We start from the raw sequence: 18,704 nt of genomic DNA on the forward strand, positions 1-18,704 counted from the left end.
GTTTTTTCTCTGAAAACTGGGAGTGACATTTTTAGGCTTACTGGAGGTCTCAGAAGGCCTGTAAAGAACAACAACAACAACAAAAAAGAAGGTGGAGGGAGGGGTTGTGGCAGCACCCCCTGCCAGGAGATGCCCCCAGGCATTTGCCCCCTGACCCCCTCAGGTACAACAATGCTCTGTTCCTAGATTAAGCCCAGAAGGCTTTTTTTGGGGGGGGGGGCTGCTGCTCTACCATGTAGCCACCTTTAGTTCAGGGATTTCTGCAGTCTTGTCCTCATGCTCTCAACATCTCATTCAAAAGTGGCATCAATATGCTGATGAAAATGAGAGTTAGAATGGTCAACACCTAATTCCAGGGAGGCAGTGGAAATTCTTAACTGGTATGTTGAGGTAGTTTTAGTTTGAATGAGGGTGAATAAGTAGAACTTTAATCCACACAAAATAGAGTTTTTGGCAATGGGAGATACATCTGTTCTGGTTGGTTCTGTTTATCATTTGACTTTAGATGGGGTTATGTTTTTGCTGAAGAGCCAAATACTGCAGCTTGGGGGATTCTACTGGACTCAGAATTGTCCTGGGATGCCCATGTGACAGCATAGCGGAATCCCTTTACTATCTCTGGATGGGTAACTGGTAGCCCTATATAAAAGAGGATTCCCTCAGCCCTGGTATCTATGCATTAATTACTTGATTGAATTACTGCAGTGTGGCCCTACATGGGGCTATCTTTGAAAATAGGCTGGGAGCTTCAACTGACCAGATATGTGGCTGCCAGGATACTGAGGAGAACAATCTGCATGGAGAATATTTGACTGATTTATCTGGGCATTTGCATGCCACCTTTGTACTGCCTGAGAGGCCTTCCAGACAGCTCACATTTAGTTAAACACAATTGACCTAGTTCAGATTTAAAAGCACATCAAATCGAGGAAGTGATGGTGGATTCTGTTGCTGGCTTTAATACAGCAATCTTATGTCTACTTCACTGGTTGCCAATTCACTGGGTGCAAATCACAGTGCTAGCATTAACCTTTAAAGCCCTAAACAGCTTGGGACCTGTTTATCTTAAGGACCATCTGTTCATGTATTAATCTGTCAGGCCCCTAAGAGCATGGAGGAGGTCCTGTTCTTTAGCCAGCTGTTAACAGAGTTTTGGAAGAGACAGGGTCTTTTCAGTTGAGGCAGTTCCCTTGAATTCCTTCCCTAGGAAAATTGGACTGGTTCACATTTCAGGTGGAGACTGAAGATGTATTTATTTGGCATAGCTTTTTATTCTGTCCAACATGGATTTTATTATGCTGCCATTGTCTATTTCTACTGTTTTATTGAAGTTTTTACATTTTTTAAAATTTTGAAAGCTGCTTTAGAAACGATTGGGGAAAAAATGATATAAAGCTGGGTAATAAATAGGTTGTGACCATCTATGGACCAAATGATAAGAACAGGGAAGGGGTCACAGCTCAGTGGTAAATCACATGTTTTGCATGGAAATTGTCCCAGGCTCAATTCGTGGCATCTACAGTAAGGAAGGACTGAGAAAGATTCCTGAGAAAGAATCCTCACAGCGCTTCTGTCAGTCTCTGTTGACATTATCACCTTATATGGACCAATAGCAGCCCAATCCAATGTCTCCCAGAGCCCAGGTGTGCAGCAGTGCCTAAATGTTTACCGCTACATCCAGGTGGGCTGGGAAGCAGCGCCAGGGCTACTCAGGGTAAGGAAGCTTATGCCGGTGAGCCCCAGGTGGCCCTGATGGGTCTCCTCGGATCTGTGCTTGCTATGGAGCAGGCACAAATTCAAGGAAACCCTTCTCGGGTCTCCTGGGCCAGGAGAGAGGTTTCCGCCCTGCTCCCTTCCCCCCGGCCACACCTTTCTCCCCAACCCGGAATGCCTCCCCTCCGCCCAAACTTACCTCTCTGCTGCCTGGCGCTCGCCTGGAGTTCTGGATGGCGGTCCGCCATCCTCCTCCCAGCGTTAGCTCAATGCAGGCTCCCACGAAGCCTGCTCTGGCACCAAGCTGGCATAGACTGTCGCAGGCTTGCCTTATGGCATGTATGAAACAGTGCACGCTAGCGCTGGGCCAGCACAGCGCACAATGGATCAGGCCCTAAGGCAGCATCCTGTGTTTCTAACAGATGCAGGTAAGGAATTTCACTTTGGCACCTCCTCTAATAGAAACATGGTGATAATCTTGAACCTGAGATTAGTTTGTATCATTTATACAAGCAACTAATTAAAAACAAGTGGCCATTAAAACATTTTTTACACAAATAGTTTTATTAAAATTTTTCATTTTTAAGAAATACATGGTCAAGGAACTACCCAAAAGGCCTTATTTAAAAAAAAATATTTTCATATTGGCTTACTTATATGATATAATTGGTTTTAGACATAAAGATTCTCAAATATCAGCATGTTTTACAGAAATCTAATAGAAGCTCACTGATTTGTTTTCTTAATTTGGAATATTTATCAAATGGTAAGGCCTTATCTGTTCAATATCAAGTCATTCAGTGTATTAGTGCTTAAAACCCTGAAATATTAAATACATAAACAAGGAAGCTCAAGGCATACATCTTACTGTAATAATCACAAGGTGTCTGGTTGGATTTTTTGGCCAACTAGGGGCCCAATCCTATCCAACTTCCCAGTTCTGGTGCAGCCGCAATGCAGACCCAGGGTAAGGGAACAAATGTTCCCATTCCTTGAGGAAGCCTCTGTGACTGCCTCCCCACTACAGGATGTAGTGCACGCCCCATTGACACAGCTGCACTGGCACTGGAAAATGGGACAGGATTGGGCCCTAAGGAGAATTTGATGTTTTATGCTTCTCTTCCCAAAATGAAAGTTGGTACTGGGAAATAGGAAGGAACCTCCAGAATGTTATTTGCCTAATTGCGGACATAAAACTGTGTGCTTCTCTTTATAAATAAGTGGTTGACCAAACAGAGAACATTTAAAATGTGAATGTTACATGTTTCAGTTTCTGCTTTCATCAGTAACACAGTTATCTAGTTCTAAATATTACTGAAACTGCATAGAAAGCCACGTAGTACCAAAGGGCAGATGCATTTCATTGATGGGCAAGAATTTTCCATGCTCTTGAGTGTAAGGTGCTTTTAACAAAACACATAATTCAGACAGGAGGTAACCTTGTAGGCAGCACCCTCCATTGTGTAAAAAGGGAATCCCTGATGTTCAGTCACACTCTATTTCCAGAACTCTTCTTTATATTAATATCACTTTGCATAGCAATCTTAAGTATATAACCAAGAGGCTGGAAATTCAAAACAAAAAGGAAGGAATTATAAAGTAAACCTATATATCTAATACATAGAAATGGGAAAGGGGTGTTACATACACAAGGCAGAGATGCCATCCCTCCTAGCACCTTTGGGAATTTTTCTGGATTTAGGGTAAGTATCAGTGCATCACATTTATATATAAGATAATTTATTCAGAAGTGCCATTTGAAGCTTATCTTTGTTGTTTCTCCTTCAGCAAGTAAAGGCCAAGAAAGCAGAGTTCAGTTAGGCAGGTTCCTGTAAGGTACTTGACTGTTTTCATAATGGGCAACAATGAGGTACATAGAATATATGCCTAAACTTCACTGCTGTTAAGAGAATAGCACCATATTGTGACATTAGTACAATGGAAATTCGTTATGTTCTTCTCATACAGACTTGGCAACGACTAACATTTGAGCGTAGCTCTCCTGCTTTCAGAGTGGAAGGAACAGGTTTCCTGAAAATAAAATTTAAAAAAATGAAAAGAGCCATCAGTGACCAATGAAGAAAATGTCTGAAGACATAGATTACCCAAGCCAGATAATGCAGGAGCTTTGACCCATAATAAGTCTCTAGCAGCTCTCAGCAGGAGGTGTTTCCTACAATAAACTTATTTGGAGCCTGATCCTGAGCGTCTATTGCCGGCGATATGCGAGTACTGCCAGCTCTAACTGTAAATGTTGTGAATGTGCCATAAGGCATGTTTATGGCACCGGGGAGGAGGGAGCACCAGTGATGAGCCTCAGCGCTGTGTGGACAGCTGGCTGGCGCTCTTCCAGCACCAGTCAGTGGTGAGTATTTTCAGGGGTGGGGGTGGAACAAAGTGGAGGGAGAGTGGAGGAAGGGTACAATCAGGCCCAGGAGGAGCATGGAGATGGTGACAGAGACTTCCGCCAAATCCCCTCCTGAGCTGGGTGACCTGACACGGGTCTCCTCAGCTCTGCGCCAGCTCAGATGTGGGCACAGAGGCAAGAAGACCTGTTGGCACTGCAGTTGCGTTACCTGGGATAAGGGAGCAAATGCTGCCCTATAACCTTGGCAGTAGCCTTGGCGCCCACAAGATGCAGTGGTCGCCATTTGCATCCCTGGGTACCAAGGAGTTCAGAATTGCGCTTCCCAAAGACTTGGCCTGGGGTCAATGGGCTTAGATTCTGCCTCTTGCTAAAATGGAAAGCAGGTTCATAATTTGTAGGATTAGCATAATTTACGACTTATGTGTAGGTGTTTTTCATAACACTCTGTTGGCCTCAGTGCTGCTCTCAAGATATAACTGGTCCCTCCTGTATGATTGCTGATGAATTCCCATCCTACCTGCCCATACCCAGCAAGCAGAAGCTGGCAGTGGTGGTGTATAACTTCCAAATGGGCATGCTACATGACACTTTACGCCTCCAGTGACTAGTGACTGGAGAAGAAAGCCCCTGAAATCATGGTCCTAAATTATGGGCCTTGGATTGAAAAACTCTTTCCCTAACCTCTTCTTGAACTTCTTGGGAGAAGAGATGAAGAAGAAAAAAAATAATGCCAAGGTTTGAAAGCAAAAACAAAGATACAGCTTAGTGATTTCAGATCTGGCCCTATCTCCTGGCTGCAAGACAGGGCTGGTCTGGGGAATTGTGGTGCCCTTTCTGAGGAGTCAACGGTAGTTGCTCTGCCTCCTGATTTTTTTTGGGGGGGGGGGTGGAGAGTATCTCAAAGGATACTAAAAGTACAAATCAGGAGGTAGCCTTGGTTGGCAAAAAATCCCTTGCACCGGCCAAAGGGTGTCACTAAAGTGCCGTAAGACACTTCTGCGTCAACTCTGCAGGCCGACCCAAGCCCTATTGGGCCAGCAGGAAGGTAAGCCTGTGCTGGCTGAATCAGGCAGGTGCAGGGGTTGGGGGAGGCGTGGGGAAGGTGGGAAAGAGGCATTCCGGAGTGGGGGGAGGGGGGGCAGTGGGTCGGCCTGTGGGTGGGCCATGGGTGAGTAGGTGGTGGGGCCAGGATCCAGCGCTTGTGCTGGATTCCAGGCATCCTGGAGCACCTCCAGGCTGCTCGGATCTGCGCCACCTCTTGAGGTTGCACAGATTCAAGTAGCCTCATTGGGGCTGCTGTGGTGTTACCCGGGTTGAGGGAACTGCATTTCTCTTGCCCCGGGCTGAGCCACATTCAGCCTCAACCCCGTGTTGAATATGGGGCAGGCCGGCCAGCCTCCCCGTTGCAGCGCAGGTTGGGATTGAGCTGCCCATTGCTCTTCTGTATTCCTTAGAGAAGTGCAAAGTAAGTTCACCTTATCTAACAATGTTTATATTAACTACTCAACAGACAAAATCTTCCTTAAACATTTAATTTTTAATCATGATCCAGTCCAGGTATCTCACTTTCTGACTGTTTTTTAATGATCTGCTCTTTCAACACATTTCAATTATACCCAGAAGTCATTCATTCAAAGCATGCCCTGCTCTTTCAACTTCTCTCTACTATTCTAAAGGCTAAAATTGCCCTCCCCCATGTTGATTTGCATATGACATGGTGATTCAAATTGTTTTGGGTGTGTGTGTGTGTGTGTGTGTGTGTGTGTGTGCGTGAGAGAGAGAGAGAGAGAGAGAGAGAGAGAGATCGCTTGACAACTGCAGCTCCGGATCTATTCCCATTCCCAATGGTGTCAATGGGAATCCATTTGCAGAAATCTTTGTGTGACAGCAGGAATTTGTGAGACAAAAAAGGCATTTGCAATTTGCTAGCTAAGAACCCAATCCTGAGCTTGGCATGCCAGTTTATCACCAGCATGCACTGTCATAAACGTGTCACAAGGCACATTTGCAGGCCCTAGCGCCAGGCAGGTGCCTGAGCGCTGCCTCTCGGCGGTTGCGCAGACCACTGAGCAGCAGAGGGGTAAGTGGAGGCATGGGGGAGGCGGGGGAGAGGGCAGGGGAGAGGCATTATGGAGAGGCGGGAGAGGGAGGGGAGGAGGCATACCAGGGGAGGAGGGAGCAGGGAGGGGGACAGGTGGAGCTCTGCTCCACCGTATCCAAAGCCTCTGCATTGGGCTCATCACCCGACATGGAGGCACTTGATTCACGGCCGACCTTTTTGCTGGCAGTGAATCGTGTAGCCCCATTGCGGGATTACTCAGTTTTCCCCGGGGAAAGAGGACGAAAGTCCCCTTCTCCCAAGAAGCTGGTGGCAGCTGCCTGGGGTGTGCAGGATGCGGCAGCAGCTATTTTTGGCGCCAGCACAGTCCTGAACCCCAGGCAGCTCAGGATTGGGTTGTAAAAAAGCACTGGAAGCAACACTTGTAAACTAAAAAGAGACCGGGTTCTGCTTTTCAACCGTTTCTGGTTTTCACCACTGCTCCAATTCCAAACCTGTCAAATAAGTGGGGGATGCCTGTATATCAAGCAGTGTAGAAGATGCTCCCAACTTACCTGAACATTTCATTCCTTTCAATAGTAGCAAGCCAAAAGCTGTAAGCGTTCGCATAGTAATTGCAGGTGCCCTTGCCATGGCATTCTATGAATGGGGCACTGCGAAACTCTTCAAGACAGGAACCTGGAGATGCCAGAGCTTGCCCCGAGCCCTCTGCACCAGCACTGGTGTGCTAAAAATATATAGAAATTATGCATCAGATTCTAGGAACATATTATTGGTTTTGTTATGCTGTTTCATTTTACAGCACACTTACCTATTATGTATTTGAGAATAATTCAGTATGATAAGTAATAGTTATTTGCATTGCATACATAAAATGGATGAAGAACAATGACTTGGACCAATGTACTTACATATGTTTAAATTACAGACACAAGAAATCCAAAAACTGATTCATGTGTGAAAAAGATTCATATGTGCACAGTGACATGGTGCTCAAGACCCAGTTACAGTGCATGCCACTGGAACATCCTGGCTCTCAAGTAGTCCCCTGTTAAGAATATATTCAGATGGCTCTAATGCTAGTACTGCTTTAAGGAAGTACATAATACAAGTCTGTCATGTCTACCTTAACCCATTAAGTGGTGCTTACTCTTATATTGACTTTTATATCAGTAATCTAAGTTTATTCTTTTTCTTAGCTATTTGTTCTGCTGGCCTGAGCTCTATTAATTTCATGGTATGATATTATTCAGTTTATATATTTTACTGTTTTGTATATCTTTACAAAGCTAATATTATGGTTCATAAAATAAACTGGTTTCTGTTGAGGGTACCTACATTGCTGCCTGGAACCTGCCTTCCAAGCAATGTGTGCAGCAGGATAGTCAGATATAGCACGGACCAATTCAGAAAAGTGGATTTCACTGCAGTTTGCCCTTGCATGCTTTTTTTTTTTTTATGAGGAAACAGCAGTTGCAGGGGCAATCAGGGTTAGGACCATAGTGGTGAGGAGGGAGAATGATCTTATTAACATTTTACCTATGCAATATGGCAGCAACTGTTACCCTGCACATGCCCGATCTCGTCTGATCTCGGAAGCTAAGCAGGGTCAGGCCTGGTCATCCTTGGATGGGAGACTGCCTGGGAATACTGGGTGCTGTAGGCTTATACCATAGTCTTTCGAGACTGAAGGTTGCCAACCATGTGGTCCCAACAAGAATGACCACTGACAAAAAACAGGAAGAGGGAAGCTGCCATAGCTACTACCTCTCTGAGGTGGCAGGTGCCATGTGGCATTTTGCAGTAAGGGATAAGTTACCAGCATTACTGTAAATAAATCTGAACTGTTAGACAAACAGCAATATAACTAAAAAGTAAAGTTCTAAAAAGTTGAGAAATTTGCTTGTATCTACAAAGGACTGTGGAAAAGACAGGTATTATATTTCTAAATCAGAAATGTAAAACAGCATTAATGTACTCCTTGGTGTACACCTTACCATTACAAAGGAGTAACCTATCCAAAGGGATATCCAGCCTTCTGGACATGGTGGAATTTGAACTGTTTGACTGTGAACTGCCATCACCATAGCAGGAGCTTCACATACAGCACACCTGAGTAGAGGAAGATAAAGCTGCAAAAGTTAGATGTTATCACCTTATAAGCTTCTCTCCGCCATTCCCATTTTTATCACTTACAGCCTAAACCCTGTGTGGTGATGCAGCTGCGCTTGAACGGGCTACACTACATCCCAAGGGGGATTTTTGGCTGTTGAAGGTCTCCCTCAGGGTAAGAGACCTCTCCTTTATCCCCTTGTCCACATTTGTCCCCTTGTCCCTGGGTAAGTCCCAGCAGCCTCAATGGGTCATCTAAGACCTGCACCAGCAATATTGTCTTGCGCTGTCACAACAGCACGCACTGTTGGAATGTTTGTTCCACTAGCTTAGGCTCAAGTTAGGATGTGGCCATTAATGCATTATTCATCTCTCTCTCTCTCTCTCTCTCTCTCTCTCTCTCTCACACACACACACACACACACACACACACACACACACACACCTGTACGTTCAGCACATGCCACACCATTCACTGTTTGCGCATTCAAATATCAATTGAGCAATGACATCCACATTGCTCACCTGGCATAACTGCTTTATCAAAATGGTGAATATGTTTCAACATTCTGGTTTCAGAGTTCAATACAGATGTATATTGAGCTATGAGAAAAATAGTGTACTATGCACGATAAATAAGGGAAAAGAACCCACTAACTCAGGGGTAACTCCAACGCCTCCTATGTTATAGGAAATGATGCAAAGTGAAAGTCAAAAGTTCATCACAATGGAAAAACCCCTCTTGTAGTGCTCCTTCTGGTTTAGCAGGATTAAGATGTAATCCATCAAATTTGTGTTTCAATTAGAGGTAGCCTACTTTAGTCAGAAAAGACAGGTTGCCACTCTGGCAAGCAGTGCATGAAATTGCTACACTGGAATCCAAACATTCATATTTTAGACAAAGTTTCAACCTCCCACTAGGATGAGACAATTCTATTAGTAAAATCAACAATGTATGAAACAAGGAGATAAACGGTAACATTTCACACACTCAGGGCACAATCCTACCCTTTGCAGGAACAGGCAAGCCAGGAGGCTTGCGCTGTATCCAGCAGGGACCAAAAGCAGCTCAGCCAGAGGCAAGGGAAACTTTTCCCCTCACCTCTGGGAAAGGCACCCTTTCCCCTATGGGTCTCCTCAGACTCACGCCACCTCTTGAGGTGGCACAAGTTCAAGGAGAGCAGAGCAGCTTGAAGCCTTCCGTTCTCAAAAAGAATATAGTGGAGATGGAAAAAGTGCAAAAGAGAGTAACCAAAATGATTACTGGGCTGGGGTACCTTCCCTATGATGAAAGGCTACAGCGTTTGGGACTCTTCAGTCTAGAAAAGAGGCGCCTGAGGGGGGACATGATTGAGACATCAAAATCATGCAGGGGATGGACAGAGTGGATAGAGAGATGCTCTTTTCCCTCTCACAACACCAGAACTGGGGACATCCACGAAAGTTGAGTGTTGGGAGAGTTAGGACAGACAAAAGAAAATATTTCTTTACCCAGCGTGTAATTAGTTTGTGGAACTCCTTGCCACAGGATGTAGTGATGGCATCTTGCCTGGATGCCTTTAAGAGGGGATTGGACAAATTTCTGGAGAAAAAGTACATTACGGGCTACAAGTCACAGTAGGTATGTGCAAGCTCTTGGTTTTAGAGGCAGGCTGGCTCTGATTGCCAGATGCAGGGGAGGGCACCAGGACGCAGATTGTGTCTGTTGTCTTGTGTGCTCCCTGGCGCATTGGTGGGCCACTGTGAGATACAGGAAGCTGGACTAGATGGGGCTTTGGCCTGATTCAGCAGGGCTCTTCTTATGTTCTTATGGGTTGGTATGCCGGATCTCAGCCCTGCCTCCCTCTCCCCGCCCCCAGGGCCACCCACTTCTGGCCCTCCCCTGCCCAGGAACGCCTCCCTCCTGCCTCCTCCCCGCCCCCTCCCTGCCTACCTCAGAGGCTTGCATCAGCCTGTTGGTGCAGAGGCTTGTTCCAGCCTCCGCAGGTTGGCGCACCTCTGCGTGCCAGCCTAGCCGACTCCTGAGGAGGCGTAAATGTGCCTTACTGGTTCAAGTCAAGGGCTGGATTGCGCCCTTAGTCTTCTAGTAGGTGTTATGATCCAAACATAATAATAGTTTTATTGCAAGCTGTCCTGAGCACCATTTTTTTTTGGCAAACAGATGAAATCTGTTTTCTCTTATAGAAATCAATAAATAATAAAAGATGCTTCCTCTTTCCACTAGCTCATTATGTAAAGAACATGTGTAAAATGTGAAATATTTTAAAACAAAAACACAAAATCTGTTCCAACTAATTATCAGTTGGGACTGTAAAAATGTGTGGATGACTTGACTTTCAAGCTTGAAAAAATTGGAGGACAGAAATGTTTATTTCAAGGCTGAAAAATTCTGCTTCTGCCTTTCTGAAATTTATTTGAAATATTTGTTAGCAAGATGCTTACCTACTGATGAAAGGCCTGATGCTGTCCCCTGTAATGGGAGCCATGCTCATTGGCATTGGTTCGGGGGTAGATAGCCAATAAGAATAATCATTCCTTGAGGCAAAATTGCACACATTGTTAATGTTGCAGAACAAGAAAGGCATTGTGCTGAATTTTCGTAGACAACTTCCTGCTGTACCTGAAAAAGCAAAAATCATCAATAAATCTTGGCTGCTTTCACACTACCCCTTTTCTCTTGAATTACCACCCTTCCTTAACTCACTTTTTATGGAGAATTCACACTGGGTCATTACAATCCCCTATGTACTTCAAGGTGTTCTGCATTCTCTTCCTGTCCTTTTACAGATCTGATCTGGCGTGATTATTCTGACTTGTAATGCACCTGTACTGCCAGTCTGTCTGGTGTGGAAGGCAAAGTGCTACAGATCGACCTGGTGGGGAAAGTATTGGTGTGCAGTGACTACAGCTCTTCTGGTGGCATGTACAGAATTCCCAGTTTGGTGAGTGTGTCAAGCAATCCTATTATGAGTTTATGCTTGCATGCAGCACAGAGGGAGCAGGTTCTGTCAACATCTTGAACAGCCCAGGATTCCCTTTATCCTAGAGACAGCTCTAGGAAGGCTGTCTGAGGCAGAGAAGAGTTTAATGATAACTGAGGGAGAGGAGGATGCCTGTGCCAGCTTGCCAAACACAGAAAATTTTAGATGCTGCAGCAGTGAACAGAACTGTACAGAAGCAGATTGCTTGTTATGAGTGGGAACAGTTTACCATTTGGAAGGGAAGCTACCTCTGGCCTCAGCTATCAGCCAAAGGGCCCCTGCCTGACAGGAAGAACATCAAGGGGAAGATCAACCTGGTTTCAGCTATCAGCCAAAGAAGAAGCAGCTGAAGGGAATTCTCTTTCATCCTCCCTACCAGAAAGAACTCTGTTCTGCCATACCTGCCAGTAGATCTGGGACTGGAGAATGGAAGGGTAGCAGTCTGGTTTCTGCCACTGACAAAAGGCTTCTGAACTGTGTGTGTACGTTTATTATTATTAGTGCAGCCTATTATATATTGCCTTGTAGATTGCTGATTGAAAGGTGGGACATACATACATACACAAATGGTTTCCCCTCTTTACTTAGGGAAGTTGATTATCCATCTGATTTACAATTACCTAAAATAATTTGCAAATTTGTTAATAAAAACTTGTCTAGATTGTTCTGTAGTCTCTTACCCAAGTCCTGGCCATGTGCTCTTTCATTTCCTTGTACGTAAAGCAAAGAATACCCATTGTACATTAATCTTGTTCCAAATGGACATGATGGCTCTTCTGTGGTTTGGCTGTGCCTGGTCACAAGGAAGCCATGAGCTACAGAGGGAGCACCTGGTGGACCCATTGACCCTGGAATACCTTCAGGGCCAGGTGGACCTGGAAAGCCTCTAGGACCTGCAAGATAGAATTTTTATTTCTAAGAAACAGTCAGGTTCAGATGTCTTGCTGCACCATGATTTAGAGTGACTAGAATGAGAAATCCTTGGTTTCAAGCATCCGTTTGGGGGGGGGGATGCAGAACGAAACTCCTGCGGATATTGGGACAGCCTGTATAAACTTGCACGTTCCCTCTATGTGCATGAATGATTCTCTTGATTTATTAAGTCTCTATTAAGCTCCAGAGATTATCATTAACTGAACACTTTTTCATTTTTCTTCAATCACAGAATATGGAGAAATTTGAGCTTCCTTGTTCTCAACTGCAGGGAAGTTTCCCTCCTCTTGTTACCCAGGCAGAGTCATGCAGAATAATACTATGAGGAGTGGCTCTCCACCTGCTCCCCAGACTGAACCTGGAAGCCCTTATGCAGCAACATGAATGGGTAACACAAACATAACAATAAGAGAAGACCATGAAAGGCAGAAAAATATCTCCCCATAGGACTCAAATTGCCAAAATATATGACAAGATAATAGAATCCTTTACTGGCGTATATAATAAACAGACCTGCAGACTATATACATTAGTCAGCCAGGAAGCAAATCAACTTCTCAGTTATGCAGCTCCCTCTCTTATTTCAGAAGAAGAGTCATTCAAGAGATAACGTGTTTTAGCCACATCAGTAAATGTTCTCTTGTTCTCAGGATGGGGTCCAGATGTCTTTGACAGATCCTGCCAAGTCATGTTATATACCCAGTTTCTGGACTGGATGAGAGGGGAGTCATCAAGACCATTTCCAAATTGTGCAGATGCTCTCACTCAACCTCCATACAATGAGGTGCAAAACATTCAGATGATGGTAAACAGGGCTCCAAAGCAAGAAATCTCTGAATACTGGTTGTTATGGTGGCCAGGATAATAGCTCCATCAGGTCCTACAACCATGGCCACTGAGGCTAGTGTTAGTGTTTCTTATACTGTGGGCTGGGACCCACTAGGTGGGTTGCGTGCCAATTTCAGGGGGTCCTCATTCATTTCAATGTGTATTATATTTTTAATATATTAGACTTGATGCTGATGTGGTATGTGACTGCATCTGGGGAAATGTTACAGATCTGTACTTTTAACAAACTACGTATATGCTTTTAACAATGATAGTAAATGGGACATACTCCTGAGTAAGTGTGGATAGGATTGCAGCCTTTGGGATGATTGACAGATGTCGAAAACAAAGGGGAGTTCGGGTGCTCAGGGTTCTTGGTTTTCGAACCCCAAAGCCCTCAAGGCCCCTCTGCTCAGTAGTACTGCCACCACCCTTTATGTGCCAGTGGCTCAGTCCAGGGACACTGAGACCCTCTAGGCTTAATTCTATCCCTTGCAGGCACTGAGCTCTTTCTCCAAGTAAAGCCTCAGTCCTCAAGTTACTAGACCTCAATGAGCACTTGGTAGCTTGCTGAACGGCTAGGCAGGATTCCTTTGTCCTCAACAGACAATGAAACAACTTGGTGTAAAAGATTTTAGTTTATTAAGTACATAAGATTACACAAGGCAGCAAATGCTAGAGGCATAAACATCTAGGAAACATATCAGCAATAAAATAATAAAGCTAGCTGGCTATCTCTATTAATACCTAACTCTCACCTGGGTCAGTTACTCTTGTAGATCTTTTAGCTCCAGGGCTACCTATGAGGCCAGGTGCCCATGATGGACAATGGAGCTCACATGTGTGCAGGATGTTGCACCCAAACTCTGTTGAAGAAGGCATCCTCACACCCCCTGGGCACTCATTATTATACTTCTTATGCTAATAGTACTGAGGTGACTTCATACTTATTAGCCTGTCCAATCAGAACCCTTCAGGAACAAAACCTTCTTGAAGTTGGCCTGGTTGCTAACTCCTCCTAGTTCTTACCCCTCCCAACTGGAGATCCACAGCGGCACTCCATGACGCTTGACAAGGTGCCTCTCTGTCTGCTAAGGTGCTAAACATTCCGATGGGTTGTAATTCTTGTTATCTGTCCTTTCTGACCAGCAAAGGAGAGACAACAATCCTTTTGTTTATTTACTCACATTCTTGCAGCTGGGAACTGCTAGCAACTTCTCCGTTACACTGTTTTAGTTTGGTTCAGGCTTCACTGCCAACCTAGGCCTAACATGTGCTTATTCATGACAACAGACCAAACAGATCAGCAAGTGCTTGGGAGGGTTCTTCTTTATTTTAAATAAATTTTTAAACGTATAAACTTTTAATTTACTTATTTTATTAATTTGATTTGATTTTGTCATACCGGGGGGAAGGGGTGTAAACATTTTTCTGCTTGATGATGTCAGTTCTGGCCAGGACATCACTTCCACATTAATGATATCACTTCCGGTGGGTCCCCAACAGACTGTTATTCTAAAAAGTGGGTCCCAGTGCTAAAACGTTTGAGAACCACTGGTATAGAGCAATGAGGACAACATCTGATCTTTTGGAGCACTTTTGGGATGAAAGGGAAAGGAAGACATACAGCATTCCCTGAGGCCAAGACTAGGTCAGTGAAGACCTAGTCCATACAGAATCTTGAAACTCTCCATCCTGGTGGTCCTGGGCTGGTATGAACAGGTCCACTGGCATCTTCTGGAAGCACCTGCAAATTATCTGGAACACTGCTGGGTTCACAGTTGCCACTTGAACTCATCCAATGTTTGCTGGTTGAGCCAATTTGTCATATTGGACTCACCTGTGACAGCTTTGCTCTTAAGGAATACAGGTGGGTTTCTGAATATGATTGCCTCTCTGTGCAGCAAATGGAATTTTGTGCCTCTCGTTCATATAGGCTTCTGTGGACATGTTGTCCATGATAATGAGGATGTTTTGCAGTTAAGATCTGATGTTGAAAGGCTTTGAGCTCCAAGACGTTTATGCTTCTTGCTGCCTTCGATGCTGATCATGTTCCCTAAGCTATGGCACTGGAGGTGATCAGGATCCTTGATAGATCAGGATCTCTGTGATAATCAACACTGCTCAACTGACAGCGAAATATGCACATTTGTGAGTAATGAGATCCCAAAATGTGAGATGTACTTTGTTGCTGGAAATGGACACAAGGGATTGCATCCTGGCAAGATGTCAGCATACCTGGAAGCCAGACTAATGTGGGGAGAACAGTATAGTATGGTTGCTCTTCTGAATAGAAGAAATGAGGCTTGCTGATCTTGGCTTGACACTTGACAGAGAGGAAAGTTTTTTGTTCGGTCTCCAAAATCACTTCCAGGTGTGTTGACCTCTTGCTGGTTGTTAGTGAGGTCTTGAGGTTCATGGAGACAGATATTCTGCCTCCTCTGGTTTTGGTCATGGGGATTGGATCAGGATGTCATCCATGTAGAGCTAAGCCACAATCTTCTGTAGGTGCAGATGGCCACCAGGTTAATGAGCACTTTTGTGAAAACCCTGGGTACTGACAACAGCATGGTACTGGAAATGATTCCCTGTATATGCAAGGCCTGTTAGGAATGTGTAAGTAGGCCTCTGAAAAGAAGTCTCCCTGTCTCAGTACCACCAAGACAGATTACAGTGTTTCAATCCTGAAATGGAACTTCTGCATTTGCTGATTTAGCAAATTCAGATGCAGTATCACTTAGGCTAGTGGTTCTCAAACTTCCTGGGAGCTTTACTCCCAGGGTAAGTCTTTGTGGGGGCAGGGGCAGCGAAGCGATCCCCAGGATCACACCCCTAAGGGGGATGGGAGCTATTTTTAAACATACATGTTCTTAGGGTCTGGGGGGCATGGGGAGCCCCGTGGAGTGCTTGCAGATCTCCCCGCAGCTTCTAAATAGTAAAAGTTGCAGGCATGATTAAACCGGAAGTGGAATTTCCAAATCACTTTGATTCTGAGGAACCAGTTCAATAGCCTCTATCTCCAAAATGTGGTCAATGCAGAGAGAATGAATAAATAAATGCCTGACCTTGCACCTAATCCCTGGGCATTCTACAAATTGGTTCCTGGGGATCTCTGGTAGCTTCAGGGCATAGCCCTCTTTTACTGTCTTCAGGACCCAGCAATCAGTTGTTGCTCTTTTCCACTGGCAAAGAGCTGGAGATGGTTCTCTGTATGAATAGACTGAGAACCATGGTATCATGCTGTGTACTGCTTCTTACTTTGCCACCAGCTTGCTGAGATGGGCTAAGATCTCCCACCCACCCACCCCCATCCCATCAAGGGTGGGTGGCCTCCAAGAGTTCCTGGAACAAAATCAATGATGTCAGCCCCTCATCTCCTCTTGCACCATCCAACGACGAAAGGGAGCGGGGAATGAGGGAGAATGGACTTGCTATCCTGTTAGGTTATCAGGGTGTGTGTGTGTGTGTGTGTGAGAGAGAGAGAGAATCTATTCGTGTGTGCAGAGACCCAATCTGCACCCTGCCCCAGGGCTTGCTGTAACCTCACAGTGGCCCCATCATCTACCTGTAGAAGTTCTCAAGAAGGTACAACCAACACTTGGAAGACTTAATATTTATGTTCTAGAGATGTTCCTATGATCAATCAGGTTGCACATTGTAGCCAATTCTCATTAAACTATATGATATCAATCTAAACCGTATATGCTACATATAGAATGCAACTTATCCAAGCAATGAAAATGATCTAGACTTACCTGGTGGGCCAACAGGACCAGTTTCTCCTTTCTGACCAGGCCTTCCATCAAACCCTGGAGAGCCAGGGGGACCAGGCACACCCACAGCCCCTATTACACCTGTTGAAATGATATTAATTAATAATCATTATTATGATTAATAATTGGTGACCTTTATAGGTCTCCTGACCCACCCACCAATCAGAACTCGGTTCCATCCGAACATTCTAGGAGTGAACCTGCCACAAGCCTCCTCACTCATGGTGGAATCTCCCCTCCCAAACTGAGAAGTTCATAGCTGTACCCTGTTGTTAATCAAGTTGGCCTTGGAGCCGACTTTCTTAAGAAAGAATCATAATTCTTTTATTAATTCTTCTATTAATCAGCTCAAAATGCAAATGTCTTCAGGGGGGTTGATCACTGGTATCCTGATGGGGGCACTTTACAATAACGATGTGCACAATCAGGGCTAGCAGTGTCAGCTAAAATGCAGATTGGTCCCTGGTGCCAGAGGATGTCTGGCAACTTAAAATTGGGTTTGCATAAGTTAATGTAAAATACAGGTGATCCAATGTTTTGGTACAAAATACAGAAGCTACTGGAATTGCATTCATGAGAACAAAAACAAACCGTAGATACAACGGAAAGATGCATGACAAGATTACCAAATTGCATTATCCTAGAGACACAAAAGGATTATGATTTTCCTTCCAGGATGTGTGATGGTTGAGGGGAGAGGGAAAGAATGTAAACAAACAACAGAGAGGAAATAAGGCCTGTAGCCCAGTGTTTCTGGGAAAACAGCACATCTTGCATGCTGGCATCTATATATGAAGGCCTGTGAGATGTTCCTTGATATCAGAATAGCATAACCAGAAATAAAATAAAATGGGGAGATTTTCTTGTAACACAGTGTGCACCAAGATCGTAATTCTGGCCTGGACCCACAACTAGAGGTCTCCTCAGACTTATGACAGCAAAAGAGCAGGTGGAAGTCTGAGAAGACCCAATGGATGCCAGATGGCCTGTGGACAGGTAAGTAAAGAACGTTTTTACTCACCTCTCTGGGCCATTTGGCTGCCCCCACTACCAAAGAATGCAGCACACATTCTACTGGCAGTGCTGCATGCTCTGGGCTGGCAGGGAATAGGAATGGGCAGTTAGCTTGAATTTCTTTTGGAAAGTTCATTTCAATAAAGTTAATTTATCACCACTCTTTTATTTAATGAATCCTCCATATCCGCTCTTCTGCATATTTTAAGTAGCATGCTACAAGCAAACTTTTTTAAATGCCCTCTTAAGTGATATGTCCTAAGGCAGAGTCTGATGGACATCAAGCAGCAATCCAGAAGAAGCTATGCAGGTCCAAGTTTGGCTGGTGCCCATTATACTTTGACTTTTCATGCCATTTCTGAGAACATGCTTTTATCAGGATCAAACAAAATGCTGCCCCACAACTAAATTCAAGGTGATAAGTAATTTACCAAGCAACTTAAATCATACAAAAGTCAATATCATTTGAAAACAGCCACATAGTTTACAAAGACAAAATACCTGAGCAGAACTAGGGAAGTTACACAAATACTTGTCTGCAGTATCCATCCTGTGCTATCCAGAAACACTAATGAACATGCGCTAAAAACCAACCTTGTTGTCCTTTAGGGCCCGGAGGACCAGAAAATCCTTTGGGACCAACTGGACCTACAGGCCCAGGTAAGCCTGGTTCACCTTTCAGAAGCTGGAATGGTCCCGGAGGTCCCGGTGGGCCTGGGAAACCTGTTAAAGTTGAAGTAGTAGATAACATGAGCCAGCGTTGACTGATGCAGATTGTCAAAGCCCAGTCAACAGTTATACTGCATCAACATGAACTTGCCAACAGGAACAAGCCATTCCATCAGGGCGCACACAGCAGACATCTCTAGGGATGGTGCCTGAAACTTGAGATTCTATTGACTTCCCTAGGAACTCTTTCTGCG

General features: G+C 44.6%; 1 protein-coding gene across 1 annotated transcript in view; it reads right to left on the minus strand.

Annotated features, from left to right (window-relative positions):
* Window positions 1-2,256: 2,256 nt before the first annotated feature.
* COL4A1 (collagen type IV alpha 1 chain) overlaps window positions 2,257-18,704 on the minus strand; it is a 170,452-nt gene continuing 154,004 nt past the window's right edge. Inside the window, exons 46-52 of the mRNA XM_066633158.1 lie at window positions 18,376-18,504; window positions 16,750-16,848; window positions 11,914-12,126; window positions 10,695-10,872; window positions 8,138-8,252; window positions 6,695-6,867; window positions 2,257-3,744 (exon numbers count right to left, since the gene is read on the minus strand). Coding sequence (XP_066489255.1) covers window positions 3,663-3,744; window positions 6,695-6,867; window positions 8,138-8,252; window positions 10,695-10,872; window positions 11,914-12,126; window positions 16,750-16,848; window positions 18,376-18,504 — 989 coding nt within the window. The 3' untranslated portion in view covers window positions 2,257-3,662. The remainder of the gene's footprint in view (window positions 3,745-6,694; window positions 6,868-8,137; window positions 8,253-10,694; window positions 10,873-11,913; window positions 12,127-16,749; window positions 16,849-18,375; window positions 18,505-18,704) is intronic.

This window comes from Tiliqua scincoides, chromosome 1 (genome assembly GCF_035046505.1).
Source record: "Tiliqua scincoides isolate rTilSci1 chromosome 1, rTilSci1.hap2, whole genome shotgun sequence".
Lineage (NCBI taxonomy): Eukaryota > Metazoa > Chordata > Lepidosauria > Squamata > Scincidae > Tiliqua > Tiliqua scincoides.